Source organism: Triturus cristatus, chromosome 9 (genome assembly GCF_964204655.1).
Source record: "Triturus cristatus chromosome 9, aTriCri1.1, whole genome shotgun sequence".
NCBI lineage: Eukaryota > Metazoa > Chordata > Amphibia > Caudata > Salamandridae > Triturus > Triturus cristatus.
This window is the reverse complement of record NC_140592.1, coordinates 466,163,903-466,186,063: the sequence shown is the minus strand read 5'-3', so window position 1 is coordinate 466,186,063 and position 22,161 is coordinate 466,163,903. Positions and strand designations below refer to the sequence as shown.

Sequence of the window (22,161 nt, the reverse complement as noted above, 5' to 3'; positions counted from 1 at the left end):
ACAATGTCCTGTTTTAGATGGCTAAGCTACTTGGACAATCTTGAATTACCTCTCCGCTAACTAAGATTAGGAGACCTTCATGGAAAAACAATATATATGCATATATATATTCACGGAAGAAACCATAGGTTTCAGGGACGTTATAGTTAGCTGGACTTTTCACTCGTACAAAACCATTGAAATTCCCCCGTTATAGTTAGTTCAGCTAACTATAACTCGCGCGCCTGCAATGCACTGCTGATGACATCATATATTACATCACTCATGACATGGTCAGTGACATCACTCATGACATCACTGATGACATCTCAAATTACATCACTAATGACATCATCCAGTGAATGTGTGTTTTTCTGAAAATTACATATGTTTTATATATGTATATCTCAAGGTTGGTGGAAGAATAAATGGGTATACAAGTGTCTAAATGGATGATTTGTTTTTGAAAAATTGATTGTATAACTGACTGATTAAGTGTATCTTAGTCAATACATGGCTTAGTGAGTAATGTTTAAATATGTAAAATTCTGTATCAGTCTCTCACTTTGTGTATAAGTGGCTGCATGGGTTGGTGAGTAGCTACATGAGTGTCTATATAGGTTATTAGTTGGTATTTTGAGTATCAGTATGAGTGTCTGTATGGTTCGGTGGGGGGTATTATGTAGTGCATAGGTGCATGAATGAGTGACTCACTGTTTGTATGTGTTGAAGACAACATGTGTGCAGGACTGTATGGGTGGATGAGTGTGTGCATGGGTATGTTAGTGAGTGAATGGCTGTCTCAATAGTGTCTTTATGAGTAACTACATATGTTTTAAACTAGTGTATGTGACTATTGGTTTATATAAGTGAGTATGAGTGAGAGATTGGAAGAGTTCCTATATGAATAAGTATATGTTTCTATAAGTGATTGTTTAAAATACTAAGTATGTGTAAGTTTCTGTAGAAGTGTGTGTGGTGGTGTGTGTATAACTGTATATGCAAGTAAATGGATGTTTGATTCTTTATTATCATGAGTGACTGTGTGTTAGTAACTCTATGGATAAGTGGCATTGTGTAACAGGATGTATAGGTGTATGAGTACTTATGATGAGTGAGTACATGTATGAGTGACTGTATAGGACTGTTGGTGAATGAGTGGATGTGTATGTGGATCTTAGAATTACTGAATAGGTTGTTGTAACTGGTATTGGTATGTCCATTGTTTTGAAAATTTGAGTTTCTATTTTTGAATGTGTGTATCAAAGGTTATATTGGGGGGAGAGGAGGTCTGCCCCACTATCACAAGGATGATGTCATCAGTGATGTCACTGACCATGTCATGAGTGATGTAATATGTGACATCATCAGCAGTGCATTGCGGGCGCGCAAGGTATAGTTAGCTGAACTAACTATAACGGGGGAATTTCAATGGTTTTGTACGAGTAAAATGTCCAGCTAACTATAACGCCCCTGAAACCTATGGTTTCTTAAGTGAATTTCTAAGGTTTTTTAAATGCTAATTCCTAACTAGAACGTGCCTGAAACCTATGGTTTTTTCAGTGAATTTCAAAGGTTTTTTAAATGCTAATTTCTAACTATGCCTACAGAGATAGGACATGTGAAGAAAGAAGAAATAACTCACAGAAAGAAAAAAAAGAAATGCAGAAAGAAGCAACAGAAGTCCTCAAAGACGAAGAAAAGTGCAGGAAGAAGGATAACGTGCAGAAAGAACAAACAGAAGAGGAGAAAGAAGCCTTGTTGCAAAATCTTCCTGTACTCTCAACTTTTTCAGACGGATACTGGTGTTAACTGAGTCTGACTAACCAGTCCTATAGCCAGTGCTATGTTAAAAGACACTCAGAATACAGTGAAAACACCTACATACACTAGGGAACACTATGCGTTTGGGTCCCCCTGTGATTAGCATGCCCTCCTCTGTAAGCCCCTAGTATATAATAGGGCAGGGGATTAAAACTACCTCTTAAAACGCGCCACAGGGCGTGTTTGCACACGTCACCTCAGGCCCCGTCCCCTCCCTTCCCCACTGTGTAAACACGGCCTGTGGCCGTTTTAAGTTGAGAGTTTAAGTCCCCTTGAATCCTGAGGGTCCCTAGGGTCCAACTAGCCCACTAGGTACCTCCAGTAAGCGCCACAGAGCTGCGTTGCAGAGAGGTATAAAAAGTGGCACGGCCTGGACCACCTCTCTGCAACGCAGCTCAGTGGAGCTTACTGGAAGCACCATGTGGGCTAGTTAGCCCCCAGGGGCCCTCAGGATTGAACGGGAATTATTTCCCCAACTTAAAAAGCGCCATAGGGTGTGTTTGCACACGTCACCTCAGGCCCGTCCCCTCCCTTCCCCACTGTGTAAACACACCCTGTGGCCATTTTAAGTTGGGAGATTAAGTCCCCTTGAATCCTGAGGGTCCCTAGGGTCCAACTAGCCCACTAGGTACCTCCAGTAAGCACCACAGAGCTGCGTTGCAGAGAGGTATAAAAAGTGGCACGGCCTGGACCACCTCTCTGCAACGCAGCTCAGTGGAGCTTACTGGAAGCACCATGTGGGCTAGTTAGCCCCCAGGGGCCCTCAGGATTGAACGGGAATTATTTCCCCAACTTAAAAAGCGCCATAGGGTGTGTTTGCACACGTCACCTCAGGCCCGTCCCCTCCCTTCCCCACTGTGTAAACACACCCTGTGGCCATTTTAAGTTGGGAGATTAAGTCCCCTTGAATCCTGAGGGTCCCTAGGGGAAAAATAGCCCACTAGGTACGTCCAGTAAGCGCCATTGCAGAGAGGTGTAAATAGGGGCACGGCCTGCACCACCTCTCTGCAAAGCAGAGCAGTGGTGCTTACTGGAAGCACCTTGTGGGCTAGTTGGCCCCCAGGGTCCCTCAGGATTGAAAGGGAATTATTTCCCCAACTTAAAACGCTCCACAGGGCGTGTTTTGCACACGTCACCTCAGGCCCCGTCCCCTCCCTTCACCACTGTGTAAACGCGCCCTGTGGCCCTTCTAAGTTGAGAGATTAAGTCCCCTTGAATCCTAAGGGTCCCTAGGGTCAAACTAGCCCACCAGGTACCTCCAGTAAGCGCCACAGAGCTGCGTTGCATAGAGGGGTAAAAAGGGGCGTGGCCTCAGAACACCTGTCTGCAACGCAGCTCCCTGGCGCATACTGGAGATACCTGTTGGGCTAATTGGCCCTCAGGGACCCTCAGTATTGAAGGGGAATTAATTCCCCAACTTACAACTGGCCAGGGGGCGCGTTTGCAGAGTGCTGCAAGGAGGGGGCGTGGCCTCCGGCGTGATGCCGGTCTTTTATTTAATTTATTTTTTTAAGAAGGAGGGCTGTGTGGCCACCCTTATTTTTCTAATTTATTGGCCCTGGGGACCCCATCCCCCAGGGCCTGCACCCTCATTTTTTTTGTTGAAAAAAATACGTTTGGAAGGGGGCCGCATGGCCCCCCACCCAAGTCCTTAATCGGCCCCGGGGACCCCAAACCCCGGGTCATGGATTTAAAAAAAAAAAAATTCTTTAGGAGGAGGCTGCATTGCCCCCTTCTTCAGGCCACTTATGGCCCCGGGGGCCCCATCCCCCGGGCCGGCCTTTGTTTTTTATTATTTAAAAAAAATATATATTTATAGAAACACCTAGGACATGCTGGACAAACCGTATGTACCCATCACCATGACGATTTGCATGATATTCATTAAAAGGCGACTATGCATACAATGAATCCACGTGGAATGTATTTACACCGCTAGTGAAGCTATGACGTGTCGGACGCCCTACCGTGCCTAATCCCGGCACCCCCGCAAGTGGGTACTCTCCAAGTAGACACCCTTGTCGTTTATTTATACAAACATGGGTAGCTATTGACTGGCACATTTAATACACACGCACATCAAGTCATTCAAAGGGGATTCGACAAAAATTCGACCAAACTATGCAAGAAACCCCCCTCTGGTTAATAAAACACACATCCACCGCCGGATGTGTAATACTTTTTATTTTACTCCCTGGAAAGGAGACAAACCTCACTTGAGAGTCACAGCGTGCTCCTGGCTGAGCCCAATGCTGTGTTACACCCACCAGTGCCTGCCGAGTGCCACACACCTCTGTGTTGTATTCCACCAGCTAGTGCGTATGCTATGACACTCTCTAGACCATGTGCACTGTAACACCACCCCGTGAATATGTCATGCCACACTTGCCTTCCCACAGTTGCCCCATCTAACGTGCCTTCCTCGATGCCTATGTTATAACGCACAGCGCTATGCCATACATATTACAATCTGGGATCCATATCTTTGTCACAGTGCATATGCAACGTTACTCCCCAGCACATATTTTATATTACAACTTTAGAGACTAGTTAGGTTACATAACACTGCCCTGTGCATATTACACTCCAAGGCGCATATCGCATAGCACGCGCTAGTGCCTGTGCTATCTCGTGCTCTCCAATGAATCTGTCATTGCGCACAATGTATTGCATATTATATTTCACGCCTCGGTTCATCTTGTATCACACGCTTTGGTGCATAGTTTATACCATAAACTGTATCTAGTTTTCATTTTCAATCGTGCTCTCAGGGTTATGTTCTATATAACACTGTGTCCACCAACCCTTTTCACGGGCATTACATTTGCGATGGGGGGTGGAGGGTCAGAGGGTGTTTCTGCCAAGTGAGCCCGGAGTCACAGTCACAAACGTCCTCTTCTTCCTGAATAAAAGTGAGATTATGCTGCATACTTGTTCGTATTTTAAGTAGTTCGCACAGACACACATTTCAAAAACAATAAAGTTCCTAATACCCACCTTCTCTGAACAGTTAGCTTGCTGCCCCATCCACCTCCTCCCTATCCTCTGTTGTCTGAATCCATGGACTAGCCTCCTCCCTCCTGCCATGCATGGTCTGATGTGCTGCCACTGCCCTCCATTTAGCATGATGTACCAGTCCACTCCTCCTGCCCTCCATTGCCCAATGTTATGGTCCATCATTGACCTGCTGCTTAGCCTCTGTGCTTAGCTTGCTGCCCCTATTCTTCTTCCCCCTGCCCTCCGATGTCTTTGTGCATGCCCCTGCTCCATCCTTTTTGCCCACCATGTTCCATGGACCTGCCACTCCTATCTACTCTGAGTGTTCTGTTGAGCTGCCACTCCCCTCCCACCTGCCTAGCATTGTCAGATGACTGTAACCTGTCCCTGCCACCCTGCCTGTCCACATGCCATGCCCCTATCCCCTTCCTCCTGTCCTCCATGGTCCATTTTACTGCCACACCCTTCTGCCCTCCCTGGTCTGTTGTGCTGCAACTGCTCCTCCTCCTCCTGCCTGCCCCGCGCGCTCTTTTGTGAGGCCCCTTCCCCTGAACTCTCTTGTCTGTGCCCAGGTCCTAACCCTCCCTTCTATCCTCCATCGTCCTTTGTGCATGCCCCTGCACCCTCTTTCTTGCCCATCATAGCCATTGTGCTGCCACTAACCCTCCCGCTTGACATGAATGGTCTTCTGTGCTGCCATGGCCCCTCCCACCTTCCCTGTGTGGTCAGCTAGCTGCCCCTGACCCCCTCCCACCTTCCCTCCATGGTCTGTGTGTATGCCATCATAGTCTCACTGTTGCTCTCCATGGTGTGTCTTGTTTCTAGTGCCCATCCTGCCTGACCTCCATGGTCATCTTGCTGCTCCTGCCCTGCCCCCTTGCCCCCAGCCCTCTGTTTCCATGTGCAGACCCCTATTTCCTCCCTCCTGGCTTGTCTGTTCCATTGTAATGCCCCTGATCCGTCCCTCCTGCCCTTTATGGTCTGTTATGCTGCAGCTTTCTCTCCTGTCTGTGCATTATGGTCAGCTAGCTACCATTGCCTCGTTCCCCTCTGTTCTCTGTTGTCCATGTGCATGGTCCTGTCCCCTCCCTATTGCTTTCTATGGATTGTTGTGCTGCACTCCCATCTCGTATGCCCTGTGTGGTGTATTGTGCTGCTGCAAACCCTAATGCCTGCCCTGTAGGGTCAGTTTGGTGCACCTCTCCATGTCCCTAACCCAATTCCTCCTGCCTACCATGATCCAATGTACCATACTTGCGAACATTTTGAACTTGGTAAGAGGGAGATTTTGAAAAAAAACTGGGGTATTGATTTTCCCCTTTGAGTTACATTGAAAAAGAGGAGATTGTAGACAGGGGGCAGATCAAATAAAGCCCATTTGAGCTTAAAAACATTGGACGTTTCCTGGCTGAAACGGGTCTGTTGGCATGTATGGTTGTCCTACCACTGCCTCTTCCTTCTGCCCACAATGGTCTATTATATTGCCACAGCCTCTCTTGCCAGTCCTGTATTGTTGGTTTGTTGCCCCTGCCCCCCTTTCCACTGCCCTCCATAGTCTAGTGTGCTGCCACTGCCCTTCCTGCCTGCCCAGTGTGGTCAAATTGTTGCCTCTGCACTCTCCTACCTGCCTTCAATTTTCAGAGTCCGTGCCCCTGGCCTCTGCCTCTCAACAGTATCCCAATGAACAACTAGATTGCTAACATTCTATATTTATTACAAAAGTGAGGAACGCCTGACGTTATCTTGATGTAATCAAAACTGTAATACCTAAAGCATTTCCTTTAGAAATTACATATATGAGAGGGTCTTATTTGCATCAAAATTATGGTTGGTGCTCTAAAAATCTAAAATGAGGACATATTTTCTGAGTTTTCAAATAGCGACAAAGAACTTTTAAATTATTTGTAATCTTTGTTTTTTGTATCCAGTTGACCACTTGATTAAATGTTGCACTTAGGGGAGAGCATGTGGTGTTACTTCCAGAGCTGCAGACTTTGCAACTGAGGAACCTGGTTGGAGTTTCTGCTTCAGCTCAACATTCTGTGATTCTGGTCAAATCATTTAATCTCCCCATGTCTACAACGAAAATGAATTTGATCTTGTGTGATGTAACCAATGCTCATGTAAAGCACTCCAATACCGGACAAGTCTGCACTATATAAAACTGCAAATACACAACAAATGTTTTGCACACTTCTGTCATTGGGCTACGTGTGGGCTACATCTGGGTGATATTTGTGCTGCATTTGGGCTCTTTTGTCTCTGGTGGCCATCTTGGGAGATTTATTTGTTATGAAGTTTCCCAATTTCCTCATTCACTGCAGTCTCCTCGGTAGGAAATGCTTTCAGTTTTTTACTTTGATTCCATCAAGAAGGTATTCAGATATGTCACACATTTGCCATAAATTCTGAATGTTAGCAATCTAGTGGCTCATTAGATCACTGTAGTAAAGCTACTGCTCACCAGGGAAGTCTGCTGCTGGTATTGAAAGTGCATGTTTCAGTCTGCATGTCAGAAATTTTTAATGAAATAGAAGAGGATTTAAGAAGTCAAAATGTGCCCTAATTTTTCTTTCTGCAGCACTAATCATACTTTCTATGGCAAAATGAACCCCCTCATTTTGTTCCTATTTAAATTAAATATTTTAAAAGTTACCACTTTATTCCAATCAAGATGGCTTCAGGTGTGCAATACGTTTGTCATAAGTAGGAGTGTTAGCACTCTAGTTGTTCTTTAGAACACTCTGGGAGGCTGCAGTAGAACACAAAGGAATCAACTGACAGTCTCTGCCCTTGTTGGATGTACATGTTTTACTGAGAATGTCAGACTTCATTCTCACACGACTGAGAAAGATAATGTGAATTTACAGCAAATATGCTCTCAGTTTAGCTTATAGATCACCTTCCAAACCTCTGTGTGAAAAGCATTAGAAAATAGTTTTCTCTCAAACATGATTCATGATATCACAGCAGAAGGCTTTTTCACATGGTAAAATCACCTTAGAACACACCACAATTCCTAAAATGAGTATGGTACCATCAACAAATGATTTATAATGTAACTAAAGTCTTAAAACCTTCTATTAACTGCACTGCTTTTTAATGAGGTGCTATGAAGTATATTGGTCCCAAGATGGCTGCCATCACTTCTTGGATGAAGTACTGACAGCCAATCGGATCTCACGACGAGATGTGTGGTTAGGCTCCACCGAGATATATCTATCTTTTTAACTCTAATTTTCTCAGGAACTACTGAACGGATTTACACCATGTACGCAAAAGGCACGAGTCTGAACTGAGGACTACCACTTTGCCAAATTTGGTGTAATTCCGTTCAGCAGTTCGGGCTGTAGCTGCGTCAACAGATCCTATGGGAAAATGCATGGGGAAAACGTGATTTGGGACCCCCCTTTTTCTCGGCACCCACTTGACGAATCACCGTGAAATTTTCAAGATAGGAGGGGACCGGAGCTGGCCAAAATCTTGGAGAATTTCGCGAAGATTCGTCAATCGGTGCTAACGTTATTCCAAATAGAATGTTGCGGATTTCCTATGGAAAATAGGTCCTGACTATAACTACCTACTGGCAACTGCCAGTAGGTAATTCACTTGAAAAAACTTTAGGCACGTTATAGTTAGAAATGAGCATTTAAAAAACCTTAGAAATTCACTGAAAAAACCATAGGTTTCAGGGGCGTTATACTTAGTCATCCATTCAGACCCTTATACAGCCACTCATTCTTCAATACGCCTTTCCCTATATATATTAAACATATTTAAACTTTACAGAAACACAGTCACTGGATGATGTCATCAGTGATGTCATCTGTGATGTCACTGACCATGTCATGAGTGATGTAATATAGGACATCATCAGCAGTGCATTGCGGGGGCGCGAGTTATAGTTAGCTGAAATAACTAGAACGGGGGAAATTCACGGGTTTTGTACGAGTGAAATGTCCAACTAACTATAACGCCCCTGAAACCTATGTTTTTTTCAGTGAATTTCTAAGGTTTTTTTTAAATGCTAATTTCTAACTATAACGTGTCTGAAACCTATGGTTTTTTCAGTGAATTTCGAACGTTTTTTAAATGCTAGTTTCTAACAATTCCTACAGAAGTATGACATGTGAAGAAAGAAGAAAAAACGCACAGAAAGTGGCAAAAGAAATGTAGAAAGAAACCACAGAAGTCCACAAAGACAGAGAAAAATGCAGGTAGAAGCAAGACATGTGCAGAAAGAACCAACCGAGGAGCAGAAAGAGGCCTTGTTGCAAAATCATCCTGTGCCCACAACTTTTTCAGACGGGTACGGGTGGTAACTCACTCTGACTAACCAGGCCTAGAGCCAGTGCTATGCTATAAGACACTTAGAATACAGTGAAAACACCTACATACACTAGGGAACACTATGCGTTGGGGTACCCCTGTGATTAGCATGACCGCCTCTGTAAGTCCCTAGTACATATTTCTCAAAAACTACTGAATGGATTTACACCATTTTTAAAAAGGATGCTTTCTGAGCCAAGCAGTACCGTTTTGCCAAATTTGGTGTAATTCCGTTCTGCAGTTTTTGCTATAACTGTGTCTAAACTTTCCTATGGGAAATTGATTTTTTGACCTCTATTTTTTGATTTTCTCAGGAACCACTGAACGAATTTACACCATTTGAAAAAAGGTCTCTTTCTGAGCCAAGGGCTACCTTTTTGCAAAATTTGGTGTAATTCCGTTCAGCAGTTTGGGCTGTAGCCTGTTCCAAAATTTCCTATGGGAAATAACATGGAGAAAACACGTATTGAGGCCCCCCATTTTTCTTGGCCCCGCTTGACTAATCACCCCCAGACTTTCAGGATAGGAGCTGACTGGAGCGCCCCACCAGTTTTGAAAATTTTGCGAAGATTCGTCTTCCGGCGCCAAAGTTATTGGGAAAAGAATGTTACGAATTTCCTATGGATAATAGGTCCTAGCTATAACTACCTACTGGCGACCCCCAGTAGGTAATATATTATATAACATTCCATACTCCAGCATCACCAATGATGGCCACAACTCCTCACTGTTTAGCAGACTAAGTTGGACCACTCACATTTTCCTGTTGAAATCTCAACGGCCCACATAGTTGTAGGTTCCTGCCTCTTTACTCACAAGCATAACTGGAGCCAATATTCCAATGACTCAGTTCTACATGAGCTAAGTTATCCAACTCTTTCCTCAACCGCTCCTTTATGTGGTGACACAGAGGATTATAGCTTGTGTATTAGAGCTTGGTTTTTGGTAAAAATCCTCTTACTTCCTAAAATATTTTAGCAAAAACTTTGAGAAATGTTTCAGACAGACACCATCAGGCACATTCTCTAATAGCATGACTGACCCTGCAATATTGGAGTCCAGTTTCAGACTTGCCCCATCCAGAATGATCCCTTCTCTGAAGTGCACATTTCCTTGCAGTGCCCCCATCTTCGAAGGGAAAGGCAGTTTTGAACTATCCTTCATCATTAAATCTAAATTGTTCCAGAAGTGCAGCGATTACCATTGGGCATTTCTACTATGGCTATTGAATCGGAATGGCTCAGGCAGCTAGACATTCACCTTTGAAAAATGATCTGATCTGCTGGTCGCAATTTTTTAATCACAGCCATGTTGGCACAGCCTTCCATTATTCTAAGGTGAGATTATCTAGCATTTTTATATGGGTTTATAATAATAGCTGTTTGGCCAACTGCTCCAAGCGATCCCTTTTTGTGAGAGATTGCTGTACAAATGTAAGTGTACCATCATGTTACTAAAGAACAAATTAAAATCGCTGATTAAAATTTAAACTTCATCATGGCAAGCTTATAGGTGGATCTCAGCATTTCTGATATTTGGTGCATCTAATACATTTTTTCACAGTGCAGAATTGATTACTCCATTTTTGATGCTGGAAGAAAGAGGAAAAGTCCTGAGTGTGGGAGGAAAGTAGCCCTGGAACATAGACGTCCAGGTCTCCTACTCTGCTTGCTGATGACCCTGCCTGTATAGTGCGTGTGGTGTGCATGTCATACTGCTACTGTTGTTGTCACGGTAATTTGCTGTGCAGGAGGACTAGTCTTGGAGTGACTTATGGCAAGAAGAAAGCCATAAATTGTAGTGTTTTCACAGAATGCCTGCCAACTCTTGAATAAACAAAGTCCATTCCTCAAGAAAGACCAGTGGCAGTTGAAGCCGCCTCCTCTCTCAGCCATCAAGTAGCATCTACTTTGGCAATCTAGAGAGATTACAGTTTCGAAAAATATTTGCCCAGGGTCATCATCTATGATGGAAATACTCCCATGGTGACCGCCATACAGGAGAGTTGGTCTTTAAGACTGCGTCAGCAGTGTGACCAGTAACGAGAAACTGCCGCCGGGATCTCCACAGTTGCACCATGACCTAAAAATACTTTCCAATTTGCTCAAAAGTGCTTTGTAGCTAATCATGAAACAGGTTCTGGATCACAGGAATTATGTTTGCATAGATCTGTCTCTGCACATCAGTGAGTTATATTGATACACCCCATCTTCTTTGCAAGTGAAGAAATGAGGCAGGTAGTTAGTAGTCCACAAGGGCACCTTTAGTGACTCATTTAGCAGCCTGGCCTTTTACCCGCTGCCCTCCAGAGTATAGTCCTGCTTCCTGGCAGTTCTCCCAAGTCCTATACTCCACAAAGGAGTCCTCCAAAAACAGGGTCAGAGGAAAATAAGACAGAACAAAAATGTTTTATTAAAAGAAAGCAGAGGATTTTAAATGTGAACCATTTGCAGATTCCTTCCCACATACAATTAACAGATATTTATAGGAGATACAGACCATATTCCATAGGATCTAATATTTATAGTGAATCCCTGCTATTTTTGCACTCTTATTGGCCATTGCCTAAATAGCACACTAAACTGGAACAGCGATTGAGTGCCTGATGGGGTCATTGGTCTCAAGGTATCGCAAGGTATATTTTTTAAAGTGCTCGCTTAGCATCAGAGTGGTTTCTTGGTGCTAAAGCAACAACAATGTGATGCATATCAGTGCATAATTGATTGCTTCTTAACCATTGGGGATTACCTAAGACATCATTCTATTGCATCATTTTTCATATTTGATATAATACAGATGAAGACTAACTATGTACAAATAATTTTTGATCTTGCCCTAGATGGTCAGTCTGGATGGGGTTACACACCTCTTTGAAGGGATACAAGCAGTACCAAATGTGTTGGAGCGCCATTGCTCCTCATAGGTGAGGCACACATGGTAATCAGTAATAGTCATCCATCAGTAATAGTTATTCCCTTTTTAACCAGATCAATAGGACAATATGAACAGTCTTTCAGAGATTTCTCAAAGAACATCTTCTTGAGAATTGAAAGTCCATTTCAGGTTAGCATTCTACGCAGACATATGTTGTAAGGCATCACGGAAACCATTTGGTGAGGAAAGTTGACTACTGGAATGTTTCTGTGTTGAGTGTTCTTTGTTCTAGACAGATCAGCAGATCTAGATCCTCTAGGCTATGGATTACTGCTTTAAAAAATAAGGAGGGTCACAGGCCTTCCAACGACTTGAGCACTTCTTCCAATAGAGAAACACAAAGGAAAATAGCCACACCAGAAAGAGTACAAAGCTTTGTCTTGTCGAATGTTATTGCTAGTTTTGTGTACACATTTCCATGTTTACTTGATTAAATGAATTGACCAAGGGGTTTAACTTTTCAACAATGCACAGAGGATGAGAATCTATTGCATAAAAAACAAGCAGTTGCAATACTATCTGTCTCGCCTTTGGAACCTTATATGAATTTAGCTATGCAGCACATTAGCCTGGGTGCTGAAACATTTACTGTCCTTTAACATGGAGGGAAAGTAAGCACCAAACTGTGGAACACGTGGGAACACATGAAGAGAAATACTGCCTTTCAGCAGGAAATTGTATTTTTCAGAGCTCTGTTTTTAATATCAAATCAGCCTCTTCGGTGTTTATATCACTGAAAATACAAGATTTGAAAAAATATTATTGTCTAGGGGTGCTCGTTGAATACAAGCTTCTATGGTCTGGAATCTAGAGAATGCTAAAGTGATTATGGTAATTTACTGACCTCTGCTGGTCATTTTCTATCAAGAAAGTTAAATGGAGGCAGTTGCCAGAAAAAGAAAAAAAAAGTCCCTAAGTAGAAAGCAAATCTGGTATTTTACAGACCTCTACTGGTCATTTTCTATCAAGACAGTTAATTAGAGGCAGTTGAACAAGCAGAAGGCAATTCTGATAATTTACTGACCTCTACTGGTCGTTTTCTATCAAAACAGTTAAATAAAGGCAGTTGAACAGAAAAAAAGTCCCTAAGCAAAGGTGGAAGCAGAAAAGTCGTAGGGATGATCTCCAGATCCCACAAAGTACATACAACAGATCTTCCAGACAGCGCAAGCGCTGTTTAGGCTTGACCTAAAAAGTAGTGAATACAGAATAGTGGGCCAAGTTTGGAATCCAATCGACCTTTCTTGAGCTCCTTTCCATCATAGAAAATATGAGGAGATGCAATTTAATTTTAGCGTTCATTTTCATTTTTTAAATTTAAAGTATTGCAGCAATTCTGTCCTAAAAATTAAAAAAAGACTATAAAAAGAAAAACATGTATGAACATTAAATGCAGAACAATGCGATTGCCCCTTTAACTTGCATAAGGCAAACTGAATTTCGGAAAATGCAGCCTATTTGCACCGTAAAGATTTTTTTCACTTAATTACGACAGCTTTCTCCACCTCATTTCTCCACATTCATTTGATAGTGTACTCTATTTTCAATAGCTTTTCCACGACCACGTACTTCAGAGAAACCACCACCATTCTTTTTAGTGATGTAGAGTAGTGGAGGCCCATTTACTCATAAGTTGAAGCCCCACAATGGGATCCAAATTAAATAATTTGGTCTGTGACAGTAAAGAACTGTTTTTGTTATCAAAATCCAAGCATTTTCATGTATTGTTTAATGGAATTGGCAAAGGAAAAAACAAAACATTCATCTGATGCCTAACACACTCTACAAAAGTGCTCAAGACGTAAGCAATTGGCTATCATATGAGTTATGGTGAAGAATGTTACATCAGTTACAAGTATTTGTATTTTTAATCTTGTGCTGATATTGCTTATCCATTGGCTAATATAATTGGTATATGGCAATATACATATTTTGTAGTTGACAATCTTATTGATTTGTATGTTTTACCCCCAAACACGTACTTCAGCAGGCACCCTATTTAGTAATTTGTTTGCCCCACATTTAGGGAGACTAATCACCATTCTTGTTTGCCCTTGTGGATAGAATGTCATCTACCCTAATAGGTCAATATCCTTCCTTAATAAGTGAATTCCAGCATCACCGTCTAGCATCACATAACCTAATAGATAAATTCCAGTATCCTGGTGTTGTTCTCCTGGGTCATGTAGACCACGACATCTAATGGTTATATTGGGACATAATGTGACGAAATGCCTGTAAACATGAAGCAGTATACATACACCACAAAACAATATTAATCTAAAGCAAACTTACTTTCCAGTCAATCAATAGATTGAGGTTTTCATAGATGGGCTAGATTAAGACAGCTAATATTTGTAGAGTAGTCACTCTTTCACTCTTCATCTGGCGTTGAAACCTCTTTTAACACTTGCATTTTTGAACATTGTGATACCTTTAGCCCTTCAGACCCCTAAGGTATCTATTAAAACTACAAAGGCTGCTTCACTGCCATTGGCGGAACTACTGTAAAGTACAGTGGCTTGCTATAAACCAGGTCATTCCATTTGATGGAAGCATCACATAGACCGACATCGACCTTGAAAATGCTTTTTCCCCTCTTGCTCTCATGATCACGTGTAATGAAAAATACATTTGTTTGACCTCTTTGCTTGCCTAAGTTATATTATGTTTATTTATAAAGCGCACGACCACCTAAAACTCTTGGTGCATGTTAAATCAACATAACACTTTAAGCTATTGTGACTTTCTATAACCATTTCTAAATAAAACCGTTTTAAGATCTCTTCAAATTAGAGACTCTTGAAAGCACAAATTTAGAGGAAAAGTTCCATTCTTTACTAGTGGCATAAGAACAGGCTCTTCCACCTTATGAGGATAAGCGTGTTTTAGGAACTTCACAAAAAAAACTTTCCACATGAGCAGAAGGTGCATGTGGGTCTGTATAGCTTGAATTTTCTTATAACAAAAGAGGGAGCCTGACCATGTACCACCTTGTGTATAATAGACAAAGATTTAAATTGAATTCTCTGAGCTACTGGAAGCCAATAGAGCTGAAAGAGGAAGTGGGTGAGGTATTTTTTGTTTTAAGTTTAGTCATAAGATGTACTGTTATATTGTGAATATATTGCAAAACACCTTAACTGTACCTTTTAGATGAGCTAGAGAGCAAGCATTTTCATAGTCCAATCAAAATTGAATTGAAGACGTGATCTCTTGTTTGTGGAACTCGGAAGGCAGAAAGTAAGGACCTTTATCAGTAGTATTAAATCCCAAAAACAGGTGGAAGTAATTTTAGAAATCTGGTGCTCAAGCAGCAGCGTAGATTCATATGAACCCCTGATGTTCTACAGAGTTCACAGGAGAAGGTAAAATATGCCCCTATGATGATAGGACAGATTGTTGTCACATTTATCAATAGCGTGCGTATTGATTAGAACTTCTGAGCTTCTTTACCATCCTTTTGATTGATGGATTGTGTCCTGTAATGAATCAGGGAACTGTTTTTTAGGTCTCGACTGACCCAGCGCTTGCGCTGGTCTGGCGAGACTTTAAGTGAGGGCTTAAAAAATGCTACCGCCGGCTACAGCTTGCAGTGCATGTGCGCGGGCTCGCGCTTGAGCAGAGGCGCCATATGGCATTCCTCATGCTCATTAAGCGCATCGCTCGCCGTGCTCTTGATCGCGATCACTTTCGCGTCACGCGATAGCCGCGCGCACACCACTCCCTTTATACTCTCTGTTTAGATAATCCATGTGGGTTATTGCACCAAACCCATATTTTTATATACTTTCAAAACTGCTTATTACATCACGCGCCGATGGTTTTTTTTTTTTGTGATTTAATTTTTTTTTTTATTGTCCCTATTTAACCTGGTTGTCTGGATACTCCGCATGCTCTGAGTCAGTATGATATTCATACATATCGACAAGTCAATATGATGGTCTGTTTTTGTGCTTTTCAATATAGCTTGTGTAGCCCCCCCCTCTTTTCTCTCAATCCATGTGGGTTATTGCACCAAACCCACATTTTTTATTGAGGTTTTTTTATTAACCTGGTTGTCTGGATACTCCGCATGCTCTGAGTCAGTATAATATTCATACATATCGACAAGTCAATACTCTGGTCTGTTTTCGTGCTTTTCAATATAGCTTGTGTAGCCCCCCTCTTTTCCCTCAACCACGTGGGTTATTCCACCAAGCCCGCATTTTTTATTGAGGTTTTTTTATTGAAATTTTCATGACGGTCCATTACATTACGCTCCAATTTCCTATTGCCACTGCCTAAACCTAGTGTGTCTGGTTACTTAGCATGACCGGAGCTGTTAGGATATTAATACATACCGACAAGTCGACACGCTTGTCTGTTTTTGTCTTTTGCATTTGTGCACTGTAATGAAGTAACTATAGACTCTAGGTTGGCGCATTTTACTCCTTGCAGGTTATTAATCGGGCCCTTATCAGGGAGGCCCTTGCCGCATGTGGAGTCACCGGCTTTTATGTGACTTCACCACCACACATCGAATTCGGGCCTCATGTGGCTTTCTGGTACATTTCACTCACCTGACTTATCAACGACCATATTTCTTCCATCTTCCGTTTTGGTATGTACAGACTCCCACACTGTTTCACTTTCGTGTTGGAAATGCTTTTGTGATAGTATTTGTCCAATCTTTAACATCTTTTGGTCCTTTATAATCTATCAGGCCCCGCAACCCTTTCTCTGTACAGCTCATAAATTAGAGGTCATCCTAACTACCCTCTCCTTATTCCAGCATGTTTTGATTCGTGCCCCTTAGTTATGATAAATTAAGAGACTGACGAACACCACTGAGTTTCTTTGATGTTGTATTCCCTTCCCCCATTTTCTAAATCTTATACTTGCATGCTCAAATTAGGCCACTGTCATAATACATACTAGTTAAAGGAGCCGATCACGCTTACCCTAATTTGAGACCACTGCATATACAGAGGCTGATCTAAATGAGGTGTCGGAGATCCCCCTTTTTAGGTCTCGCTGAGTCAGCGCGCATGCGCAGCTCGGAGAGACTTTAGTAGGTGAGTTTTTAAAGTGCTGCTGGCTGGCGACAAGCTTGTGTTCACGTGGGCGTGCCCGCGCGCACCGCCAGCCTTCAGCGCCATCTGTCTTTCCTCTTGCTTGCTCCCTGCCTCCGCCCCTCCCCCGCCTTCGCGCTTACAAGCGTTCGGGATTCTCCCTGTGGGTGCATCTCCGTCAGGCAATATCACGCCCACCTTAAATGTATCTTCCATCGCTGCCTCAACATGCTTTCTCTTTCCACAAACTTGATGTTTCTGTTCCCCTTATTTTGAGATGCTTTTAGTATTACTGTTTTGTGACTTAAGGAACATTAAGGAAATGTTACCATGAAACTGGACAACGTTCACAGTGTTTATTTCTGATCGCAACGGCTGCTTCATGTCCGTTGCACCATTCAGGGAGTCCTTTTGTTGGCGCTTTCATGAGGACATGATGAGGAAGCTGGAAACTTTTGGCACATTCTCTTTAAAAGCACAGCATGTTGGTGAGTGCTTAGTCGATTAGACCTATGTTGCGCTTTATGTCTCAAAGCGCTATGGTGGGTGCAGCAGTTATAACTCATGAAATATGGAGTGCAACTCACAAGTAGGGGGCAGGTTTGAGTGCACATTGGTTGCAATCGAACTCTTAAGATGATGGGCTATGTGTATCCATTATCAGCACTCAGTCTTCGTTAAGTGATCTTGTTTTGTTTTTGTTGTTGTGTCAATGCTTTGCTGTGCCCGTTTGACTCGCAACGTGCTTTCTCATAACTCTATGTTTGTGTTCCTTTATTTTGAGATGCGTTTAGTATTACTGTCACACACACACACACACACAACCACACATCCACAACCACACCCACACACACAACCACACACACACACAAAGGGGGGAGACAACTGCAGCAGGACCTTCGGCTCGTTCAGGACAGCAGAACCACTGGAAAAGGAACCCCTCGGCACGACCTGGGCAGCAAGAAGTTGTCACTGGAGACATTGTGATCCTATGAATAATAGTGTCATCAAGGATCTAATCCAAACTGTAAACTGTGACAAATAACATCCCTATATATTACAGTACCACAAAAACAGCAACAAGCATTGGCCTAGCCAATAGGTCTCGCATTTGGGACCTTACAAGTGTTTTGCCATGTAACAGTTGTAGTTGCACCAAGGATATTGTGCTGCATAACTAAATACTTATAAGGTCCCAAAAGGGAGACCTATTGGCTATGCCAATGCTTGTGCTTTGAGCCCTCCATGAGAGTGGCTGTAGGTTTTTGCTCACACACACTTGTGCTGCTTCCCGCTCACATCCCTGTCCCTGGTTTCTCTGTGTTGCTCCCCTCTTCTCCAAACTTGCCTGTGAAAGCACAGCACCAGGTATATTTTTTCAAGGTTTGAATGAAAGAGCAGATTTTTATCAGGTTGCTTTTCTTTTGTCTCCTGTCTTCCGCGTGTTGTATAAAAGCACAGGCCTTGGCACACACAGACATCATTGATTGTGCTGGGGAGGGGTAGTCATTTGCTTTCAACCAGCCTGTATTTGAGGTAGAAGTTGTATTTAAGTGACTGGAGAAATCTCTTTTACCCTGGAAGTCCATAAGTCTGCTGATCACTAAATAGCTGGAGCATTTGACAAGTTCCTGGTTATGCATAAAGTAAATGGCAAGAGTTTTCCTTTGAATTCTGGCACTTCGCAGACAGCAGTTTATCTACTTTTCAATAACTGTAACTAGTTCATTTATTTTTAAGATGAATCATGTGCAACGGGCTTTTTAAATTCTGTTCAGTTTCCTGTGTGAAATAAAAAAAAAAAGTGCCATTTCCAAAGAGTGAAAACATTGAATTCTATTTGCAGATTTGAGATACCTTAAGATATGTCTGCTTTTCATGCAGTATTTTTAAATACTATGTTTCTTTAACTTTTTTAACAGTACAGACAAGTATTTGCATAGATAGTAGCTTAGCACTTGCATTATAAAGTTGAAACCGATTATCTTAGACAGTGCGTGTTTGAAAATCATACTATCATTCTATCCTGCATCCAAGCAAAAGACAACGTCTGAAAGTTTAGAAAAATAATTTAAAAAACCATACCACCAACAGAAATGGCAACATGCCGTTCTGTCTCACTCATAATATTAGTTTTTAGCAAAATTCTCTGAAAGTACAACTAATCCTGGATTCATCAACTGTACGAGCCAGTATCAAACAGGTCTTTGGTTATGTATTTTTCTTCATATTGTAGCTTATGTCCATCAGTATTATTCACTGTGCTTTGCATGTCAGCTCTCTGGTGCTCTTAGTCTAGTAATAGTAGTTGACAGTGCTCTCGTGAAAATGTTGGTCTTCTAGATTAGTGTTACACAGGCCTGCAAAGATTTGTGTCTGCCGACTTCTACCCCTTTTTGGTACACCCACTGGGATCCCTCCAAACTTCTCAAGGACCTTATGGTATTCTGAGTTCTTTTTTTTAGGTATCACAGAGCCAGAAAATGACATTTTTTGTCGTTTTCGAAGAGTGTGTGTGTGTGTGTGTGTGTGCGTGTGTGTGTGTGTGTGCGTGTGTGTGTGTGTGTGTGTGCGTGTGTGTGTGCGTGTGTGTGTGTGTGTGTGTGTGTGTGTGTGTGTGTGTGGATGGATGGATGGAATGCAATTTATAGAACTAGTTTAAATGCTTATTTAACTTAATATGGATATATTTTGGACTAATACTAAAGAGTGTAGTAAGCCTTCTTTGTCCCAATTGCTTTTTGAACCAGATTATGAAAAGCCTGAGATGGTACCCTTCAAATAAGATTTTATTTCATTATTTCAGTGTACCTCCTGATTGGACTGATGGCAATGCTGCTTATCTTACAAACCTTCCACAAGGCGGCAGACCTTCATGGACTCACTGGCCTGGTCTTTATCCCCGCCGAGCAGCAGTTGGAGGCAGAAGACCAGGAGCAGATTCTCAACCCTAAATCCGGGACCCCTGAGCCATCGGAAGCAGAGTCCAACAAGCAGCAGCTGAATCCTTCTGCTCACACCAGTTACTCCTCTATCAATCGATAACTACCGTGACACCCGGGGACATTCCCACAAACTGAATCAGTCTCATCCCTGGGTGAGGGAAGAAAGCGAGTAGGAGGGTATAATTCCTGAAAAGCATCTAGTAACAAATTCTGACCTTTAAGCTTCTGATCTGGGGTAATAAATGAAAAAACTTTAAAAACACAAAAAGAAAAAGTAACTTCATTTTGTAATTGTGTCATTAGGTATATACTTTTAGTTCTGATTCAGTTAGCAAATTAATCCCTTTTATGCCAAAAATGGGCTTGTTGTTTGACAATAGCCTCTCATAGATGTCTTATGGGGCAGTGTCCCTCCATAAAACATTTATTTTATGGAGGAAACTGAGAATATAGCATTATAGCCTGTCTAATTAAAGCTTTACTGTTTGTTAAAGGCCCTGTGCTCGAGTTATTAAAGGCATTCTTCCTCGTTATAGGCTCTTGCCTATAACTAGTATAGCCCTAGACAGAAGGGCTGTAATGCTGTTGGCACATTCAGCCATCTGAGGGAAGAATGTTCTAAACTAAAAAGCACAAATTGAAAGAGAAACACTTGAATGTGGGTGCAGAATGTCTATAAAAGTAATTATTGACCCTGAGTCCGTCTTTTGTTTTCAACGTTCCAGTGTTCTCATGTGGCCCACTGCTGGTTGTTAAAGGCCTGCAGTGAGGGCATAAAAGGAGGGAGAGGGCCTCTCACAATTGGTATAGCCCGGGGCTGCAGGGCTATAAGGCTATTAGAGCATTCCACCGAGTGAGGTTAGATTGAATGTTCTAAATTAAAAAAGGAGAAACAGGAAGACAAATGTTTGAGCAGAAGGCTGATACCAGCCATTATTAGCCCCGACCCACTTTGTCTTTAGTGTAGCTCCCAACATTCCAAAGTTCTAAGAAGAGGATTTTTAACAAGTGGTACAGCCTGAGGCGGAAATGCTTTAAGGCTTTTGGAACATTTCCCCCACTGAGGGTTGAATAATCTAAATTAAAAAGAGAGAAACAGAAAGACAAATATTGTAATGTTGGAGCAAAAGTCTTATACCAGTTTTTACAAACATGAGTCACTTAATTGGAGCTCCCAACGTTCTAATGTTCTAATATTTCTTATTTGGATCATAGAGTAGGGATGCAAATGATGATGTGTTCTGCAGAGTTTTCCTCCTCGCAATCGTGTTTACTTGTTTAGGAAAGTGCCATTCTGATTTAATGTACAATCCTGGACTTTGATCCTCCCATTTCTACAAGTGGTTGATTGTTTGACAACCAAGGGCAAATTATTTGGATACATAACGTATTATACTGTTCCTGCAGAAGAGAACCATGTGTCACTTTCTGTCATAAATGGTGTACACAAAGCATGTTACTTTGAATAACTGCCTTTTGTATCCCTCAATCTTAAAGCATCGATGGTAGTAGGCTTCAATCTTGGGTGACCGAGAACTGTGGACTGTGCAAGAAAACCAAAGACGTGCCTTTGACATACCTTCTTGGACCTTGATGCTTGGTTGTTGAGCTGTGGGGAAATCTGGTTTCTTCTTTATTCCGGTCATGTTCTTCACAACATACTATCTCTCTGACAATCATATATTTTTTACATTTACATCCAATAAATGCCATTTTTTATTTATCCATTTCTTTTTCTACAGGGTGGGTATGGACAAGATTATTGCATATTTTTATATTTAAAAGAACGGGCTCATGACATGCAATGCCTGTTGAAAAAAGAAATCACTGCCATATATGGTTCCACTTTTGATGTTCACTCACCTTCTTCCACAAGACCAGGAGTGCTTAGTAAGATGTGAACAACATTCAGCGAACATGTCAGGCACCATCTTGCAAGTGATCTATGTTAGAAGTGTATAGATAAGAGCTGAACAACGTTTTACTTCTTTGATGAAGCCTTCCTCGTGCAACCATTTTTGACGAGCTAGTAATTCGGCACTAGATGAGAAAGATGTACATTGACGAGAGAAGTAGTAAAACACTGATGACATGCATAG

At 42.1% G+C, this 22,161-nt stretch overlaps 1 protein-coding gene across 2 annotated transcripts in view; it reads left to right on the top strand.

Moving 5' to 3' along the window:
* The window catches only part of LOC146798151 (potassium channel subfamily K member 6-like), a 163,317-nt gene extending 141,532 nt beyond the window's left edge, over positions 1-21,785 (top strand). For both annotated transcript variants that reach the window (XM_085625401.1, XM_085625402.1), the window contains one exon: positions 19,924-21,785. In XM_085625401.1, the coding sequence (XP_085481527.1) occupies positions 19,924-20,162 (239 nt within the window). In that variant the 3' untranslated portion in view covers positions 20,163-21,785. The remainder of the gene's footprint in view (positions 1-19,923) is intronic.
* Positions 21,786-22,161: the final 376 nt, after the last annotated feature.